Source organism: Planococcus citri, chromosome 1, assembly GCF_950023065.1.
Source record: "Planococcus citri chromosome 1, ihPlaCitr1.1, whole genome shotgun sequence".
NCBI lineage: Eukaryota > Metazoa > Arthropoda > Insecta > Hemiptera > Pseudococcidae > Planococcus > Planococcus citri.
In genome coordinates this window covers 1,187,358-1,208,185 of record NC_088677.1, presented here as the reverse complement: position 1 = coordinate 1,208,185, position 20,828 = coordinate 1,187,358, and the positions used below count along the sequence as shown (strand labels likewise).

The following is a 20,828-nucleotide window of genomic DNA, read 5'->3' as shown; positions in this document are numbered from 1 at the left end:
CAATGTGCATTTTTCGATTTCTGAATTTTAGCAGATTTTTAAAACACAGTGTTGAGTCAAAAATGCGAAAAAATAAAAAGTTAACCAAATTGTACTTGAAGACTGAAATCTAGTATGGACTCTAACTTTCGACTCGTCAATGAGATTCGAATTGGTTTCGAACCATTTTGGGACAGTTCTGGAGCCTCCAGCGGATTTTTGAAAAATTAAATTTTCAAAAAAAAATTGCCAAATAAAGTTGAAAAGCTAAATTGAGTTGATTGGAAGTGTTTCAAGTCGTTCTGGAGTCTCCAGCGATGTTTTGGAAATTTCATTTGAAAATTACTGGAGCCTCCAGTAGATTTTTGAACTTGAAATTTCCCCAAAATTTTATCAAACCAAGATGGAGAGATTTCTGCTTTCCATCTCCATTTGATGAAATTTTGTGAAAATTTAAGTTTCAAAAATCTGCTAGAGGTTTCAGGAATTTTCAAAAAGTCGCTGGAGGCTCCAAAACGACTTGAGATTCTCCTGCAGAACTTCGTAGCGTATTGAAATTAGTTTTTAGAATAAATTTTAGCTTTACAACTCCAATTTGATGGAATTTTGTGGGATTTTCGAGTTGCAAAAATCTGCTGGAGGCTCCAGAACTGCTCAAAACGGGTTGACACCGTTTCCAATTGATTTGGCATGTCGAAAATAGGGTATATCCCAAATTTCAGCTTTCCTGGTCAATTTGGTAAAATTTTGATTTTTTCCCTCATTTTTGGCTTAAAATTCAATTTTTAAAAATTCACCAAAAATCGAAAAACGCACTTTAGCACTTGAAATTTTGATAGGTGATAAATTTTTGCATGATCTTTGGATCTGCCTTTGTAAGGTTTGAAAAATTTCGTGCAAGTCCTATGTTGAAACGCAAAATCTGCGATTTCAGCTGACCTGTCAATTACAATTGCCGCTATTTTGTAAGTAAGGTCAACTTTTTTTTTTGGCAAGTTTGCTTTAAAATGTTCCTTAGGATGTCCCCTTTAAGAAAAAAGTTGTCCCGTAGGATCGGCGGGGGGGGGGGGTGCAATTACTCCTATTGTCATATGCCGGACTGTAAGAGAAAAGGATCAGATTCAATAAAATCGAATTTGATCAACATTTTGATAAAATTAGATAAGATTTGCTCAGCTCTGATCACATACTAGGAAACTTTATTGAACTGGAACCTGACCAGATTTGTTCGATCAGATTCTAGTACTGCGAATTTGCCCTTCAGCGATTTCACGAATTTAACCAAACACACTATATACGTACAACAGAAAAAGCTGAAATTATTTTTTGGAAAAATTGTATTAAATAACAAAAAAATTAAATTACATAAGTACACGTAGTTATTATTATTTAAGTAATTGGATAAGTACGTACAAGTTTTTAGAGCTAATTTTAATCTTGAGGAACTTAAAATACGTATAAGAAGCGTGAATTGAAATTTCGGAAAAATTGTACTGTTTTTTTTTTTTTTTTTTTTAATGAATTAGATATCACAAGTAAAATTCAAGTGCGTAAGAATTACGATGTTGAAATTATCATCTCATGCATTTCTCACTTTTCTGTATCATTATTTGAACTGAAGATTTAGAATTAGGTTACTTGTCTGGTTTCGAATTCGGGTTAATACCAATTGCATAAAAATATAACGAACTAAGAGATCCGAGACAAGAGACAATTACTTGTATTGTCAAAATGAGAACAAAAAAATTATTTCAATGAAGCATTCAAAAAAAAATGCCAAGGAATTTTTTATTATCTCTACACGTTTAAGATTTTACTCCCCTCCCTCCCCCCTTCCCAAGCAAAAATTCAATTTTTCGTAAAATATTGAAAACAATAGGTAACTTGAGCTTGAGGTCAAATAATACTGACTGTATATAGTGTTAGATATTCATCGTGTAAAAATAATATTACGCTGAAAACTAGCCATGATTAATTATTTATAAAATAAGTAAAGTAAATTAAAAAAATTTAAGTAGACAATATTAAGTACTTAGGTAAGAAAACTTTGATACGAAGAGAAAAAAATATTAATTTTAAAAATAAGCGCTTAAAATTAGATTAAAAACAGGACTCGATTCCTGGCAACATGCGTTTCAATTTTCAACGATAAACGAACACAAATTACATTATTTTAAACAACAATGGAAAAAAGATGTAAAAAAAACAAAACGAAAAAAAAAACAGAAAAAAAAACGGTAACATGAAATTTTTCCATTTCAGATAAGCAATAATGAAAAATTGATTTTCGTTCATGAAGTAGCCCGTTTCAATTCTTCTAAGCAAGCGTTAGCTTCTTGGATACCTTGTTCGTATTTATGACGAACTGCGTTTTTATATCCTTCGGTGCACATAGCAGTCGCATCTTTGAGAAATCCCTGTTTAATGTAAATATTACCCAATGTAATATGAGCGTTGGATAATTTCTCCATACCAGGCAAATGTTTGCCTAATTCGGTAGCTTTTTTCAAATATTCGACAGCTGATTCGAGATTACCGATTTGAAAACATACAACACCCATACGTTGTAAAAGCGTCACAGCGTGTTCACTAAGTTCTCCGTGTATAAGCAGGCAAGCGTCGTAGGCTTTCTTGAAATATTTATACGCTTTGTCAAAACTACCACGATTTGTGGAAAAATGAGCTCTGGATGTTAAGGACATTATCCATAAAGAAATAACTTCGTCGTCTCTGTTTTGTAGAGCGACGGTGATCTTTTTCTTCAATCCTTTCGTACAGTATTTATAGTATTCGTGAGCTTTTCTGAAATAAATACGAGAGAGTATACGTCATGGAAATATCTTCAAAACTGGCAATCATACTAATACAACGTCAAATGATAACTTACGTTTCATCCTTCATGAAGCCGTATAATTCGGCGAGCTTCAAGTTCACGTAAGCCATTTTCAAATCATCCAATTGTAAGCCTTTCGAGATGAAGTGATTTCTAACTTCGACGAATAGTTTTTCCGCATCTTCGTATTTCTTCAAGAAGAAAGACACTTTTGCTAAATGCTCCTTGATCATAAATTCGTGTTCTTCATCGTGCGATGCAACGGCAGCGAGCAATGCTTTATTAAATACTTGGCAAGCTTCGTCGATTTCTCCGTCCTGGTATTAATTAAAATGGTCGAATTGAGATTTTAAAAAAAACACACATTTTGTAGAAATACAAAACACAATACATACTCCCAAATGGTGTTTCGCTTTCTGTACCATTTTTTTGATTTCTTTGTTCTCGTCCAAGCCCACGATTTCGTATAATTTGGTGAGCGAAAAAGCGACAGTGAAGCTGTATAGAAGCTCTTTTCTATGAGCATTATGAGTATCTTTCTTGACTAGGCGAATACACGGATGGAGTTCGCAAATATTACGGGTATTTGAGGAGGTGAAAAAACGTAAAGTTCCTCGGTTTCTGATTAATGTTTTAATGAAATTCATGTTTTCTTACAGCTTAATGAGATGGCACAAAGTGAAATAGAATAATTTCGATGTTACTTTAAACGAATGTAAACATTTTTGATTTTTTCTACCTCGTAATCAGTTTAGACTTTAGACTTTGAAATATTGATAACAAAAATCCAGTCAATGACGTCACATTCTTACAACCAATCAAAACTGTCCGTCGTTTTTCGAGAAGAATTTTCATCATTTTTTTGTCCGATAGATGTCGCTTTTTTAGATCAAATTCGCCATCCCCTCCTAGAAACATTTTCTAGTAATATAGGTATGTGCACAATAAGCCTATTTATCTGTTATTTACATCTATAATCGTTGATTATTTTTTTCTAATTTAAAAACATTTACGTTTCCGAGCTTCAGTCTTTGTGTTTAATTCTGCGGAATTATTATATAAATTGTGAACTTTGTAGTCCATCTGTTTAACAATATGGTGATTTCGTGTTCCGCTTATGGATGCTCCAATAAATGGAGTCGTCAAGGACCCATTCATTTCCACAAGTGAGTAATTTCGTTTTATCAATTCGTACAATATGAAGTTTGTTCTTTCGATCTGACGATCAAAATCATCCGTCAGTACTTTCGAATATCATCTCAATTTGCATACTACATTATTGAAAGAAACAGCTAACACCTTGAAACATTCCTTTACGTCGATATTAATGGCGCAATGTAATCGATGTGTTACAGATTTCCATTTCGAAGTCGTGTTTTATGTGAAAAATGGATATCAGCGTTGAAACGCAAAGATTTCGTGCCGACCAGAGCGAGTCTCGTGTGCAGTGCCCACTTTACAGAAGACGATTACGTACAAAAGCCAGAATTGACCAAAAAACGATTAAGAAGCGACGCCGTACCATCGGTATTCAATTTTCCAGTCACCGATATGTCGAATCCTTATCAGATGAACCAGTATCCGCCACAATCGGCGTATAATTCGAACGGCAAGAAGCGACGCAGTAAGAAAATTTATAATCCTGTAGACGAAGTAGACTTCGAAACGTTAACTCGGATGACGGATAATTCGCTTCTCAACGAAATAACTGCGGGTACTAGACAGGGCAATTATACCGCAGAAGAGATAACCTTGACAAGTAAAGGTAAATCCTTAGAAGCAAAAGATATTGATTCTGTAAGTAATACAGTTTGGAATTGGTAAAGTTATAAATATTACGCGGCCTACTTGATGATCCAAGTTTTTAATTCATATCGTTGCAGTTTATTCGCGAATTAGTCGTATACGAAGAAATAGACCTTAAAAACAACAGCAAGCCTGAAGGCTATGGAAATGACGCAGGACACAACATAGATGATCTCGAAGATGATCTAGCACGTATGGCTGAAGCTGACGAAGACGATAAATGTTGTATAATTGGAAACATTTGGGGAGAAAGACTCAAACAACTTCCCACCGATATGAGACCCAAAGTGAAGAAAATAATTAATAGAGTATTCGAAGAAGCTCGCAAAGGTACCTTATTGTCCACGCAATTTGACGCTAGTTGGTTCGCGACTCGTTGAAAAAAATACTCTTCCGCGTGTAATTTCTTTCGATTATTTCTTCGCCAATTACGGACCGTAAGGTTATTTGTGTCGGACGTGTCGTGTCCTGCCTTTTATAATGGCTCTTATTTTTGAAAAACCAAATGGTCGTTTTCTCGATGAAAGTTATACGACGAATTTATATTTTACTTAGTCCGATTGGGCTGCCGATGTAGTTTTCATTACTTACTGTTTTTGATCGATGTGCTGCAAAGATATTGAATTGAAATACTTATTCGCTTTTTATAAAATTATTATTATTATTTATACGATAAATAATTGTTTATTCATTAGATTGTTTTTTGTTGAATCCGTTTACCGTTAAAAATATTCATATAATCCGGATCGATTTCAACTTTCAAATGAAATTAAATTTTGTAATAATTTTTATTGTTTTTAATTACGTACATAGGTAATAGTTTGTTTTCAGTTAGACGTACAATTTGGGTACTAATTTATTTATCATAAGTTTTATATTTTTGTGTGGCTTTCGAGATGAAAAAAAAAAACTTATTTCATTGAATTTTCGTTGTTAAATGTTTCACCTTGGCGATACAATCTTCTGACTCTTTAATACCTTCTTGGTAATCGTGATGAACAGCATTGCGCTGGGCGAGTTGACAATATTTCAGCGCTTCGTTCAAAACATGCGTTTCCATATAACAGTAACCTAAATTTAAATAAATGAACGAAAAATTCTCCATTTCTGGTAACAATTTGCCTAATTTTTCTGCTTCGTGAAAATAACTAATAGCGGTATTCATATCACCCTTGTGTTTGTATATTGTGCCCAAATTATTGAGCATCAACACATTATCTTCGTGTTTCTCTCCGTATATTTGCCGGTTAACGTCGTAAGCTTTTTTAAACAACTCTAAAGCTTTGTTCAGCTGTCCTACGTTGTAATTGAAGTACGCGTATCCGTTTAATAAGACTTTATATAATGCTAAGGCGTCTTCGTACTCTTCATTTTGATCGTTCAGTTTCGGTTCTAATTTTTGAAAGCAGAAGTCGTAACCGCTATGAGCTCCGCTGTAAATATACGAGTGAATTAAAATTACGTTGCTATGGTTCGAAAAGTTTTCAAATTCGATTCGTACTTACAAATAATCTTTCGAATGTTCGAAAATTTTGGCTAGTTTGAAGCTAATGTGAATTACGGTGAGATCGTCTTCTTTCATTCCTTTTTGAAATAAACGGTTTAGTACATCGACGAATAATTTTCTAGCTTTCTCAAACTGGTTCGATTCAAATGCAACATTCGCCAATCGATCGTATATGAAAGTAATGGCGTTTTCATTTTGTAATTCTTGAGCTAAACGTAACGCTACGTGAAATATCCGTTCGGATTTGTCAAATTCTTGGCGCTGTTTAGACAGAAAAAAAAGCATCAACAGAGGTAAGTCAACTTGTAAATTTGTTAGTATTACACGAAATCGGGTGCTCGAATATTTTTACATAATTGTTTACCCTGTACGAAAGTTCTCCTCTTTTTAGAATTTGCATCAATTCAGACTCTTCCTCTTCCTCAGCAAGTCCCAGAAATTTTAGTAGTCCTGCTACTGATACAGCGAATAACATTTTGTTACGTGCGCTGCCGGTAGTTTTACCATTAGAATTGAATTTACTTCGGACGTCTTCGTAAACACAGTGGTTTGGTATTTTAGAAATTGTACTAAAATTACGATGTACGTTTGCGTTATTTGTTCTTTTCAACGTGATGAAACAATTTCTCAGGCTACTATTGTGTCGAGTAGATTGCTTTAAACAAGTCTCGAAAATTTTCAACATTTTGCGCAAGAAAATTCGTAATTTCGCATCCGTAGTAAAACACAGTTGGATGGTATTATTGGAGAAAATTTTTGTCAAAGAATTTGACGCTGAGTTTCGATAGAACTTTCTGAGACCCAGAACTCGATGATTTTAGTTTTAAATTAATGATTTCACTTTGAGTAAATCAACTAAGCTCTTATCATTTTTGAAGATTACAGAATTTTGAATTTTCTGTGTTCGCTTATTCCTCACATTTGTGAGGTGGAGCAGAGAATTAAAAACTCGCCAGAAAAATTACGATACTGCATAGGATGAGTTAATAATCGTACTGAAATGGGATAATTAGAAGAAATGAGTAAAATATAATTTTTTTGAAAGTTAATTTCCATTTCCAATTTCTTATCAGCACCTTATCAAATTCAAAACGGCAGGTGAGAGCCGGGTAATTAACCTGGTATTTCGATTACAGTTCTATTAAATTATGAATGGAACGCTAGTAGTAGATCATTCATAGATGGAAAAAAATTTTAAAAAATCCTTTTTTTTCTCGCTTCAGATTCAGAATCAGAATAACAATAAATATCAAAATTCAAACACTTGTCGAGCTCCGATTAGCTAGAAAATATTTTGTAGTGAAAATAATTTTACAACACCTCATAATTTTCACCTTTTTTGTATAAAAATTAGGTCATCTCAGGCCCTAGGCAAAGGGACCTTAATTCGGAAATTTCTGATTCGTATACCGTATAGTATAGAATAAGCAAAATCGCTCAAAATTTACAACTCGATTCTCAAAGTCAAAAATATGTAGTTCTCATGATGTTCTATAAGAACATAAGGACGAACATTCCATTGAATTTCTTACCTACTTCGAAGCAATTTCCGAAAAACGTCAAAGTCTGAATAATAAGGGTAGTATAGGAGAGGTAGACAATACCACTACTCTACTTACGTTAGATGGAAATGGAATAATAAAGTATTATTAATGTATGAATGAAGCATAGAAGACTTGAGACTCGATAAACCAGTAAAATAATAATATTTGTGGGTTTTAATTGATTATTCAACTCTAATTTTTCCAAAATTCAACTTGTGAAAAAACAGAACGAAACTAATGACTTTAAACGTTATAAAAATGAAAAATGTTTAATTTGCTGCATCATGCGCCGTATACATCTTTGCAAAGCAAAATTTATTTACACCGCAAATATTTAGGTGATCAGGGTGATCTCTTTTTTTACTCTAAAACTGTTTCAAGCTTATAAATTTCGAAAACCATCATTCGAATCCAACAAGTTGTTACATGTGAGATGATGAAAATAAATATTCCAGCTTTTACTTTTTTTAATTGGAAAAATCTTCAAGCCAACTATCTCAACTATTTGTTTTGTAGCTGTAACTTTCTTAAAACGAATGATTTGTATTACTCGTTTAAGCAACCGTAAGAAGTTTCATCTTAACTGTGAATATCGATATCCTTGAACCGAAATACCCTAGTATGTTTACAGGAACCATCTTGATGATCCATATGTTCTCACTCGAGATCGGTAATTTATGACCAAATATTTTTAAATACGACTATGTATGTGCCGTATATATGTAAACCCACCTCTGGAAGCTAGACTTGGTTCTCATTATTCTTCAAAGAATCGTTCAGTGCTAGATCCAGATGTGATGAGATGAGATCATTCGAGGTGTAAATATGAGTACCTATTTGTCTATTTAAATTTTGTTAACAAAAAAAAAACTGTGCAGTGATTGTTTTTAAATTCACCCCATCGCACGAAGGGAAGTTCATTTATATTTTTTAATATTACCTACGTTGTCGCGAAATTATTTCCCAATTTATATTTTGAAATGAAAAAACGTTGGACGGTTCACGAGTTTTCTTGTTTCAGCACTTCGACCCGCGGTAAGTTGTTCATCTTTCTAAAAAAAAAAAAAAAAAAATACCCATTAAAAACTTGAACTAAGCGTTTGAAAATGGGTTTAGAATAATTTTGATTAGTAGTACCTATGAAGTAGAACAGATACCCCCTTAGCTATTTACAGGTTACATTTTTCCAATGTTTGGACTTGGGTCATTTCTAGGGATATGTTGAGAAATGTTCCTAGGTAGTTGAAAGGTTACATGGTTTGGTTCGAATGAGAAATCCACGAATTTTTGAAGGGGTATCGAGGACTGATGACCTTTTACTTTTCTATTCGCAGTAATAGAACTAGAAGATGGAACGAAAGTTCTAAGGTCTGCACATGATTGTTTTGAGTTGAAAAATTTTAGAAATCACTTATCAAAAACGTGGTCTTCTTCAAATCTGATTTATTCTTTTCGAGTTTTAACCTTAATCACAAGGGGTAGGTAGGTAGGTAAGTAAAAAATGACCAGTCGAAGCTATAGGTATTTTTGCAAAATAATCGTCGAGATATTCTCTTCTCTGGAGTAGGAAATCCGCGACGACGTTCGTTCGCCTTATTTCCAAGAATCGTATACCTACATTTTAAAAATTACCTGTGTCCTATTTAACTTTCAGCACGCGAGTATTTTATAGTACGCGTGGAAAGGGTTAACGCACCCTCATCAATGAAAAAGCAGCATTTTTGGTCGTGGCTACACTGCTTATGTATTACTCGACCGTGGGGTTGGTTCTTAATAATCAATACCATGTAGTAAAACGACAAAGGTAAAAAAGTATTAAACCGCTTAATTTTCATTTATTCGCGCTTATTATTCGCTTTTCAAGTATTTTTATTTCAACTTTTATTTCTCATTCGGTTTCATTTTTACACGTGAATTTATCGTTTTTTCCTCGTCATATTACGCGATTTTATAGAGCGAATTTTTGAGTGCTTTCTCTCACACAGTTGATGCGGAAAAGTTATTATTTGGGTAATTTATGATTTTTCTTCGTTGATGCGGTAATTCGCTTTTTTTCACTTGTTTAAAAGCGTCGTAAATTTCGCCTTTTAAGCTTTGTCACCGTATAAAATTCAGGTAAGCGTTAAAAAAAATATGTATTTGGTCACGTGTAATACTTTTAGATATTTTAATGGAACTATACACGTATAGTATATAGGTATACCTACTACATATTTGAAGTTTATACTAAAGGCTGGGCTTGTACTTTACGCAGCCTTTATTTTTAAAAGTTCCTGCGGTTCGAGATTTTATTGAATTAGACGATATTAGTCTATGAATAAGTATACTCGGAGTAAAACTAATACAAACGTTGACAATTTACTCGATTTGAAGCGTTGTGCATGAAAAATAAGTGAAGTTGAAGTTGAATGCATTTCTTATCAATGTTTTCGTGAAACAAGGGGCGTTTTGAAAGCTCACTGCGCCGGCCCGACGTATAAAAGTGTACGCACATACGTATGTTTAATGTAATAATAGGTACCTAGATAAGTATACTAATCAAACAACCGCACGAAAGTTATTTTTCATATTAAATAAAAAAATTAAAATCCTTATCAGCTAAGCTTTGACCAATTATAGATAATTATCGAGTTGTAAACTACCTAATTATTCTGATATTTAGGAAGTAGGATTACAAAATAAGTGGAAACTTCGACTGATTTATTTCTCATACTATTAGCTTCGAATTAAAAGAAAACCTGATTTTATAGTCTGAATTTTCGGTAGGTAGGTAATTCAACGTATCAAGTATTCAGTCACCAGCTCGTGTAACTAGCTTGATGAGCTGAATGAATCTCTCGTCTTAGACCTAACGACATGAGTTTGATTTACTGAGCATTGAACAATCAACAAAAAATAAAAAAATGAAAAAACAGAAAAAATTGACTATACTTTATCACTCAGATTATATCTTATTGCTCTATATTTTCAACTGTTATTATTTGATATTGAAATTAATTTGAGAACAAAATGAACGTATAGACTTGAATTTTTAAGCTATTTAGGTTCTCAAGAGGCATAATTCTCAATAGGTACATATTAATGAACGTTATTTATGATGAAAAATTATGGGCGTGAATATCTCAAATTAGTAATTTGGGATCAGTTTTGATATTATCGTTATAAAATTTATGCTTTTTGGGAAACTGTTGATTCAATATGAAAAACAATTTGTAAAACGAGATGAAAGAGGATATTAAAACTTTATGGTTAGGTAGGTATCTAATTTTTGAATAAAAGAAAACTGAAAAAGATCCGAATAAGTTTTTTTTGCACATAGGTATTGATTTCCCTTATTTCTTTCTTTAGAGTCGTTTAATTTCAGATCAATACAGAAATGCACATACTTACAATCCAAAATCAATAAAAACACTCATAAACTCGATAAAATTATTTTTAAAAAAATATCAAAGTTCAGCACAATTTACCAAGAATGCGAGAAAAATCTTAAAAACGTGTCAAAATAATGCGAAAACTGATAAAAATGCATTAAAGTAACCAAAAATTACCGCAAAGTAATGAAATTTCAGCAAAACTTGCAAAATGCTAGAAAAACTGCTGAAAACCAAAAACGTGTTCAAATAATATAAAAACTATCAAAAATACATTAAAGTCATCAAAATTTTTGCAAAAATGCACGAAGAACTGTCAAAAACATGTTCAAAACAAGTAAAAATACTCCAAACAATCTTTAAAATCGCTAAAAATGACCAAAAAGTGATAAAATTCTAGTGTTTTTCAAAAAAGCATGAAAAAGTGCAAAAATTTTTTAAAATGGTCTAAAAACACCCAAAAAAGCAATAGATAATATTTCTGAAAAATACCAAAAAAAAAAATGTAAAAGTTAAGTAATTTTCTCCCAAAATGCACAAAAAGTGTCAAAAACGCGTTAAAATGATGTTAAAATAGATAGGCCCCAACATCGAATAGGCATTAAAATCACTGAAAATTGACTATAAGAACTGCTAAATTGTCAATAAAAGTTGTCCAAAATGCATGAAAAAAAACCTTCCGGAGGTGTAATAAAAAGTCGTTGAAATTTTATCATTTTTTGTTAATCTAATTTTTTTATTCATACATATTTGACTTTTTTAGAATCATTTTTTTGAACTATCAGATTCAAATTTTCATCCTGAACAATCCTACGAAAGTACGAAAACGAATACATACTCATCTGATTTGTTTACAAAAAAAAAAAAAAAAAATACGATCCTAAAAGTAACAATAATGCAACTGAGAATTAATCTCTCTCTGTGGATTCTCCAAAATAAAATTTAAATGATTAAAATTGATATAAAATTTAAAAAATTAAAAAAAAAATCGCAAATTTAAACCCAAACGTAATTCATTTTTATTTCTCATTAGTGGCACCACTGACGAGCCGGCGCGTGTATTCGTTCGGGAGCGTCGTGTATTGTATAACATTCCGGATTTGTATTCATTTCCTTTCTTTTCTGTCTATGTGCGCGTTGTGGTGAATGTCTCTTTATGTGTGAATAGTTGACGAGTTTTCTTCGTACTTCTACTTTGTTCGTGAAATTTTTATTTAGAATTGTGCGATTTAGACGACAAATTTTGCGAATTTATTCCTCGACCTATGGCCGCGAATGCGAATCTGAATGAGATTTCTTTCTTCGTATTGTTCGAATCTACGATCGTAGTATTGGTTTATTAACCTCGTGAAATTTGGCGGTACGTGTTTGTGTGATCTGTGTTCGTGTTGAAACAATAACGTATTCTTATTATTCTTCTTCAAAGTTTCTCCCTTCGAAGTCTCCAGTTACAAATTAATGAAAAGCATTCTGAAAGCATTTGCTCCTGCGACACCTCCAGAAATGAGGAAGTTGAATGGTGAGTCTGAATTATTATGGTGTATTTATTTTGGGGATGGGATGCTTAACTATAGTGTCTGTGTATGGTATGGATTGGTGGATTGAAAATCATTGATAAGATGAGGATGTTATGCAGATTTTACTCGAGAATACGAAAATTTTCTGTAATAAGTCTAGCGACCGAATCTGAATCGTTGTCACCGGTCACGTGAATACTCACTCAAGTTTGAAGTCACCAACCCAACCTGCAACCTACAGGGTGCCCAGTAATATCGAGTTCGAGTACCCCTAAAAAAGTTTTCTGCCAAACTACTTTGGTTGGTCACAGTGAATGATGATAATGATAGCACATGATTGGTTGTTGGACTGGAGAGATAACATTCCACCAATCATATGCATCTATTTCACGTTGCCAGCCTATATTTTTAATGAAAAACTTTCTTAGGGGTACTCGATATTTCTGGGCACCCTGTAGGTGCTTGTTTCGAATCGAAATGCTTCGGTAAAACAAAGTATCTGCAAATCATGAATGGCTTCACTTCAAATTCAAATTCGAGTCTTGGTAATGAACCGAGATACTGGTTTGATCTTCATCTTCGAGGTTTAATTGTTACTTTTATTGTCATATGCTGGCCGATGAATGATTCTGCATAAGTGCCAACAAGCTTGTACGTGTTTTTTGGCGTTCACTTTTCGTATTTTTTTACTCTCACAGTCGCCTCGCGAGTATTCAAATTAGGAGGGCTGATTGTGGATTTGGATTAGGGGGAACTTTTTGTATTTGTATTGTGATGAGTATGACACAACGTTTAAAAAAGGCAGTCTGGTACGTGGTACAAGAAAGGACAAAGGCTGTTTGTGCCTGCCTAAACCTTACATATGCTCATGCTACTGCTGTTACCAGTTCCAGTTGCCTCTACCACCACCACCACAACTGCCACCATCATGTTGCTCATATAAAAATACACACACGCGTATTATAATAGTCAGGAAATAAATATCGTATATCTTTTTGATTCCACAACCCCTCCTCTTTGTGTTGTGAGACCGATTTCGTTAGTTGGGGTGAAATTCAATTCACAGCCAAGAATGTATGTACTACGTAGTTCGTTGCCGTTTGTCCTCTTCAATTTCCGATGATTTTTCACCAGTTTGTTATCGATCGTGGTTTTTGGATCGATATCGAGAATATCAGCATTATTATAGGTCAGTTTCATTCGGAACTTGTTCGCGAATCGCGATCAATAGATTAAAAACGATATCATGACTGATAATAAGTCGCAATTTGGGACGTATTTTGGAAAAAAATGAGATGGAATTTCATATTTTAAGGCCACTTTTTTAGAAAAAATTGCTACCTATGATGGCCTCCATTTCCTCCATGGGAAGGGGCTAAAAAAATCATTACAATTTTCAGTACAAAGCACTCCCCTTCCTTCGAATGTATGTTCACTTCAGATGGCGAGTCGCACAATGCAGCTAGTGCTTCTGAAATGTAATTTTTGGGAAAATTTAGAGCAAGAATGATTGATTACACAGATACAGAGGCATCATTAAGTCGAAGTACCAAAAAAATTATTATCCATAGCATATAAAACAGTCCTCTCCTCGTGCATTGAACCGAAGTTAGCGAAAAACTGCTTTCACAACAGGTTGCAGTAGAATTTTAAAATGGCTCCTCTCTCCAATTTCCAGTAAAAATGAACTGTCGAAGAATTTTTCAAAAGTGATCTTGCGACCTATCAAAATGAGTTGAAATTTCGCGAAAAATTCAAATATTTCGACGAAAACGTTTTTTTTTGAGAATTTTTGAACGATTTTGAGCTCAAAGTGGGTTTGTTTTCAGGATTTTTTTCGAAAAAATTCTATAAAATCTATTGAAGTTGGTGAAAATTTTGCGAAAAATTCTAAAATGGTTTTGCGAAAATGTTTTGATGGATTTTTGATGAATTTTGAGCTCAAAATGAATTGATAGGTGTTAAATTTCAAGATTTTTGATGCAGAAGGTGCCATCGCTATTCAATCTACGAAAATGGGTTAAAATTTTGGCGGAAAATCAAAATTTTCCATTTGAAACTTTTTTTGAGCGGAATGGAGTCAATTTTTTTGATTGTCGTGTTAGTTTTCTGAAATTGAACAAATTTCAAGCTGCATTTTTTCAAAAAATTCCGAAAATCACGACTCAATTTTGAGCTTGAAATGCTTCAAAATTACTCAAAAACACTTTCATGGAAATAGTAGAATTTTACGCAAAATTTTAATCCATTTTGATAGGTCGCATGACACTTTCAGAAATCATGAAAAATGTGGTCAAATTTTGAGCTCGAAAGTTTTTAAAAATTCTAAAATGATATTTGCATCACAATATTATTTTTTTCGCAAAACTTTAACCCTCTTTGATAAGTTGCATAACATTTTCAAAAATTCCGAAAATCATAATCAAATTTTGGGCTTAGAATGCTTTAAAATCACTCAAAAATATTATCGTGGAAATAGTAAAATTTCTCGCGAAATGGCATTTTATCAACAAATCTTGAAAATCTTAATACAAATTTCAAGCTTCAAATTCTTCAGAAATATTTTTAAAAAAAATCGAAATATCTGAATTTCTTGCGAAATCTCAGGTAACCCTCTTTGACAGATCGCATGACACCTTTTCAAAAATCCTGAAAATCCTAACCCCTTTTTGGGTTCAAAAGAAATCTTCATGTTGGAATTATTATAGTAATTTTTGACGTCTTCTTCTATAGTCGTCTATTTTGGACTTCCTCGATATTTCAATCAACTTTTGATCTGTCAGGTTTTTGATAAATTATTTTTTTCAAATTTTGGCCACATTCGATAATGAATTTGGGGTTGATGGGAGCCTTGGTGAGCTCTAATTAAAAAATAAAAGTTATATTTAAATTGACGATGAGGAGGGGTTCGAATATAAATTTTCCTAAGAGTGAAAAATAATTAATATTTGCAAGTTTTTTCAGTATACAACTTACATATGTATTAGTTCGGCATATGACAATAAGAGTAATTGCACCCCCACCCCCCGGCTGATCCTCCGGGACAACTTTTTTCTTAAAGGAGACATCCTAAGGAACATTTTAAAGCAAACTTGCCCAAAAAAAGTGGGCCTTACTTACAAAATGGCGGCCATTTTGATTGACAGGTCAGCCGAAATAGCAGATTTTGCGTTTCAACATAGGACTTGCACGAAATTTTTCAAACTCTACAAAGGTAAATCGAAAGATCATGCAAAAATTTATAACCTGTCAAAATTTAAAGTGCTAAAGTGCGTTTTCCGATTTTTGGAGAATTTTTGAAAATCGAATTTAGGCCAAAAATGAGGGAAAAATCAAAATTTTACCAAATTGACCAAGAAAGCTGAAATTTGAGATATACCCTATTTTCGACATGCCAAATCGATTGAAAACGGTTTCAACCCGTTTTGAGCAGTTCTGGAGCCTCCAGCAGATTTTTGAAACTTGAAATTCCCACCAAATTCCATCAAATTGGAGTTGTAAAGCTAAAATTTATTCTAAAAACTAATTTCAATGCGCTACGAAGTACTGCAGGTAAATTTCAAGTCGTTTTGGAGCCTCCAGCGACTTTTTAAAAATTCCCGAAGCCTTCAGCAGATTTTTGAAACTTTAAATTTTCACAATGTTGGGGAAATTTCAAGTTTCAAAAATCTACTGGAGGCTCCAGTAATTTTCAAAAAAGTCGCTGGAGGCTCTAAAATGACTTGAACCTACCTGAAGTTGTCTTCAGAGGGTCTTAAAATTGGAGGGAGTGTAGAGTAAATTTCAGCTTCCATCTGGGCAAGTTTGCTTTAAAATGTTCCTTAGGATGTCTCCTTTAAGAAAAAAGTTGTCCCGGTGGATCGGCGGGGGGGGGGGGTGCAATTACTCCTATTGTCATATGCCGGGGACTATATGTAGGTCTGAAGCTCTATTCATTCTATCTACAAAGTGGGCATATATGTACGGTGTACTCGTATTTAGGTTCCAAGTAGGCTACATTTGAAAGAGTAATACCCTGGCTCTTACAATGATGATGATTTCTTACCTGGTGAAAAGGGATGAAAAAATTAGTTATTCGAGTATTATTGATGAGAAAAATTTATATTTAATGAGACTATCCGAAGCTCGTCTTATTTCCCCCGAGATGTATCTTATCCAGCTGCCACTTGCCTGCTCCCTGTAGTCTCGTTTTCCGTTCGCGTTTTCAAATCGTGCACCTAAATAATGAAATAATTCGGCAGAAGTAGCTGCAATTAGCAACAAATTAATGCGCCGAGAACTCGTATTGTAAAATTTGTCTGCGTCGCATCGTGTTGCCGCAGTCAAATGAAAGGTGTAATTCTCAAGCATATCCAAACTGATTGCCAATTGGTTAATTAATGTTTCAAGTTGTATTCGAATTATCCGAACGATTCGGAGCAGTCGAATAGAAAAATACGCCGGTGAGTTTGAATTTTTGTGAAAGGAAGGACTGCTGCGAAATGCTGAAACTGGCTGCGAAATGTGAGAGCGTGTCTTTGAAAGGGTGGCGTTTTGTACCGGGTTGCGTACATTTTATGGTTATTTACGATCCTGTTGCGTGGTGTACGTGTAGATTTTATTAATTATCAAGGTGTTTGCCAGATGTCTGCCCAAGTGTAATGTTTTAGGTTTTTTTTCCCTCGGATGAAGGTGAAATTGAGCTGGGGGTGTAAAGTTTTTACCTGGTTTTACACTTTGCGAAGTAGAACGAGTCTTATGCCCATTTTTCGTTGGGGGTTTGGAATTTTCACGTCGGTGACGCAGATTTTTTTATGCTTCGAGCAAAAAATGAGAAAAAAATTAAAATTTTGTCAAATTAACCTAGAAAAGTGAAATTTTATATGTAACCTATTTTCATCCGCCCGAATTGAGAGTGATGGTTTTGAACCGTTCTGGAGCCTTCGGCGGATTTTTGGATCCTTTATACGTAGTTTTCGAGAAAAAAAAATGTTGTAAATGGGGTGGAAATGAAATTCGTACATATAAACTCAGATTTTCCATCTTTGTGATTTTTTCGATCGATTTAGGGACATATTTTTTAGAATATGTTTGTGATACAGATCCAAAATTTTCTCCAGTGATTTTTTAAAAAAATGTTGAATCAATAATCACTGGAGAAAATTTTTGATTTGAACTGGCATAAAAAGATTTCGAAAGTTGATCGAATTAGGTTACAAACGTGGTAAATCAGGGCTTATAGGTGCGGAATTTCATTTTAACCTTTGCTTACAGCGTCTTTTCGAAGTCTGGAAAATCCGAAAATCCGAAAATCCGCTGAAGGCTCCAGAACGGTTCGAAATTATTGCCAATCGATCGGGAGTTCGAAAGTTAGGTACAAACCAAATTTCAGCTTTCCAGGTTGATTTGGCGAAATTTTGATTTTTTTGCACTTCTGGATTTGGCCTTTTGAATTTTCAAATACTCGCTAAAAATGAATCTCAACCTCTGAAATTTTGGCTGGCAAAGTATTCTGAGGTCCTTCGACGTTTCCTCTTTGTCTGGTTCAAAATCTTTTCCGATGAAGGCAAATCTTTTTATATAATTTTTAATAATTGAAAATGTTGCGTCGAATTGGAAAAATTGTAGCCTTTCAAGAAGGGATAAGGTGTGAGGATTTTGACTAGAGGTGAAATAATCGTTAATTCCATGTGACATATCGTTTGTTAGGTTTTTGTGAATGGCGAGTCCGAATTCATAGCTTAATGTTTTGTTCTAACCCTCTCAACCACTACTTCAGACATTCTAATTTGATCTGAAGTTGAAAAAAAAATGATTATTAAGGGATGTAAAGTGAGTTCGCGTAGTATTTTCAAGTTCTTGGATATTTTACGCTAGTTCGCTTCGTAAGAAGCTAGCGAAATGTCAAAACTCCGCAGAAGAAAACTACTCGAATAACCCTAAGCGATTTCGGTACAAAATTGTCGGATGAAAAGATAACAAAAGCGAAAAAAAAAAAGTCCTGGCACTGACATAGGTACCATTTTTTGTAGTCCAGAGGATATTTTGTAAACTTGCAGGTAGTTGGGAAGCATGAAAGTTTTGATTATCCGATAAATCAACGAAAACGTGCCACGTAAACATTTAATAATAGGTATATATGTAATGTAGTATTCTACCTACAATAGACTGCCTGCCTTACGTTGGTAGGTCTATTCTGTACCTTACCCTTGGGTACATACGAGAGCGGCCAACCGAAAAAAGAAGCGGTAACTTTTTCGCTGTAAGTAGGATTACAATTCGTGTTTTTTGCCATCTGAAATGTTGCCTTTAAGCGAAAACAAACGTAGTTGAACGAATAATCTGCTTCGCTGTATAAACGAGCTTAGCTTTTGGTGAGGTAGGGCAGCGGGGCGGTTGGGGGGGGGGGCGATTCTTTCTTTTACTCTGGCTCCTCCGAATAGATGTGACTTTTATTAAGAAGATGGTACCTTCCTCGTATTGGAATAATTGGTATAGCGGTTCAAAATTTTTTTGTCTTTATTCTTTCCTTTATTAAAAGGTGTGCCTTATGCCTGTACTCAGAATTTTGTATGTATTTTGAGAAAAGTAGGCATTGTTTTGATTTTGTCAGTTTGACGTGAAGCGAATCCCGATAACGTTTACTGATATCTGTCGTCGTAGTATCTTGTATTTTAACCGAAATATTCGAAGCTCTCTCTCATCTCGAAATGTACGTCTATTTACTCGTACGTACATATTATGTACTTACCGAGAGAACGAGTATACCTAACTGCAAATACCTAGATCTCTATGTCGACAAACGCCTATGTTAATTCCATTCCAGTTTTGACTTGTTTACTCGTACTCGTACATTTCCAACCAACTAAACTGAATTTGTTTCCTTTAAATCTAATTTAAACGAGGAAACATATTTTCGGAGTCGAGAGGCACGTTGACACGTTTACGATGCGCGGTTATGTTCATAAAATATGAGAAATAACCTCTTCTTTTTCAAATCGACGGAGTCGATGTGACGTTTCAAGATCGTACATATGTACTTGCATGGTGTCTTCTGTCTATTTCATTTCAGCCATCTTCTCTGATTTCTCAATAATATTTTTTTCGAAGAAAAAGCAAGTTTTTCGTGTTTGAAAATCCATGTGATGTCGAATTTTTGAAATAATTTAAAAAATTCAAATTGATCTCTCATTTTTTTTTTAAAAGAAATTAATCTTGAATGTGTTATGAACTACTCAAACCGAATTTCATGATTTCACGCCAAATCTGGAGCCTCCAGCGCGATTTTTGATTTTTCCAGAATTTTAAAATTTTTCTAGAATGCGTCAAAATCAATTTTAGCTAGCTAAAAATTGAGTTGTAGCTTAGTTTCGACTTGATCAACGAGTTTATCCCTATTTGGACCGATTTCCAGTTGGGCACGTCAATTGCGTTTTTTAACTGGAATATTTGCGATTAATCCGGCATATGACAATAGGAGTAATTGCTCCCCCCCCCCCGCCGATCCACCGGGACAACTTTTTTCCTAAAGGGGACATCCTAAGGAACATTTTAAAGTAAACTTCCCAAAAAAAAAGTTGGCCTTACTTACAAAATGGCGGCCATTTTGATTGACAGGTCAGCCGAAATTGCAGATTTTACGTTTTAACATAGGACTTGCATGAACTTTTTCAAACTTTACAAAAGTAGATCGAAAGATCATGCAAAATTTATCACCTATCAAAATTTCAAGCGCTAAAGTGCGTTTTTCGATTTTTGGTGAATTTTAAAAAATCGAATTTAGGCAAAAAATGAGGAAAAAATTCAAAATTTTACCAAATTGACCAAGAAAGCAGAAATTTGAGATATACCCTATTTTCGACATGCCAAATCGATTGGAAACGGTTTCAACCCGTTTTGAGCAGTTCTGGAGCCTCCAGCAGATTTTTGAAACTCGAAATTCCCACAAAATTCCATCAAGTGGAGTTGGAAAGCCGAAATTCATTCTGTAAACTAATTTATATACGCTACGAAGTCGACTGCAGGTTGATTTCAAGTCGTTTTGGAGCTTCCAGCGACTTTTTGAAAGTTCCTGAAGCCTCCAGCAAATTTTTGAAACTTAAAAATTTTCAAAAAATTTCATCAAATGAAGATGGAAAGCTGAAATTTACTCTACTTCAAATGGGTTCAAGTCATTTTAGGGCCTCCAGCGACTTTTTTGAAAATTACTGGAGCCTCCAGTAGATTTTTGAAACTTGAATTTTCCCCAACATTAGGTAATTTATCAAATGGAGTTGGCAAGCTGAAATTTAC

The 20,828-nt window shown here is 34.0% G+C and overlaps 4 protein-coding genes across 5 annotated transcripts in view; 2 read left to right on the top strand and 2 right to left on the bottom strand.

Moving 5' to 3' along the window:
- Nucleotides 1-1,298: 1,298 nt before the first annotated feature.
- On the bottom strand, nucleotides 1,299-3,588 carry LOC135843956 (tetratricopeptide repeat protein 19 homolog, mitochondrial-like). The gene is made up of 3 exons (XM_065362026.1): nucleotides 3,208-3,588; nucleotides 2,867-3,129; nucleotides 1,299-2,781 (listed from the first exon to the last, which is right to left on the bottom strand). Exons 1-3 carry the CDS (start codon nucleotides 3,457-3,459, stop codon nucleotides 2,271-2,273), a joined length of 1,026 nt encoding a protein of 341 aa, XP_065218098.1. The 5' UTR covers nucleotides 3,460-3,588; the 3' UTR covers nucleotides 1,299-2,270.
- Nucleotides 3,589-3,753: 165 nt separating this feature from the next.
- Nucleotides 3,754-6,051, top strand: LOC135843965 (THAP domain-containing protein 5-like). Its single transcript, XM_065362040.1, has 3 exons — nucleotides 3,754-3,978; nucleotides 4,168-4,609; nucleotides 4,696-6,051. Exons 1-3 carry the CDS (start codon nucleotides 3,908-3,910, stop codon nucleotides 4,996-4,998), a joined length of 816 nt encoding a protein of 271 aa, XP_065218112.1. The 5' UTR covers nucleotides 3,754-3,907; the 3' UTR covers nucleotides 4,999-6,051.
- On the bottom strand, nucleotides 5,388-7,194 carry LOC135843945 (tetratricopeptide repeat protein 19 homolog, mitochondrial-like). Its single transcript, XM_065362017.1, has 3 exons — nucleotides 6,490-7,194; nucleotides 6,124-6,386; nucleotides 5,388-6,051 (listed from the first exon to the last, which is right to left on the bottom strand). The coding sequence occupies exons 1-3, from the start codon at nucleotides 6,808-6,810 to the stop codon at nucleotides 5,535-5,537; spliced, it is 1,101 nt and encodes a 366-aa protein (XP_065218089.1). The 5' UTR covers nucleotides 6,811-7,194; the 3' UTR covers nucleotides 5,388-5,534.
- Nucleotides 7,195-9,646: 2,452 nt separating this feature from the next.
- Nucleotides 9,647-20,828, top strand: part of ckn (CRK like proto-oncogene, adaptor protein) — a 153,253-nt gene continuing 142,071 nt past the window's right edge. The window contains exon 1 of one of the 2 annotated variants that reach the window (XM_065362007.1): nucleotides 9,647-9,784. Coding sequence is in view for 1 of the 2 variants with exons in the window: in XM_065361988.1 (XP_065218060.1) it covers nucleotides 12,499-12,559 (61 nt within the window). In the remaining variant the exon portion in view is untranslated. Of the gene's footprint in view, nucleotides 9,785-12,155; nucleotides 12,560-20,828 lie in introns of those variants that run through there. The other variant, XM_065361988.1, reaches the window with a different exon arrangement.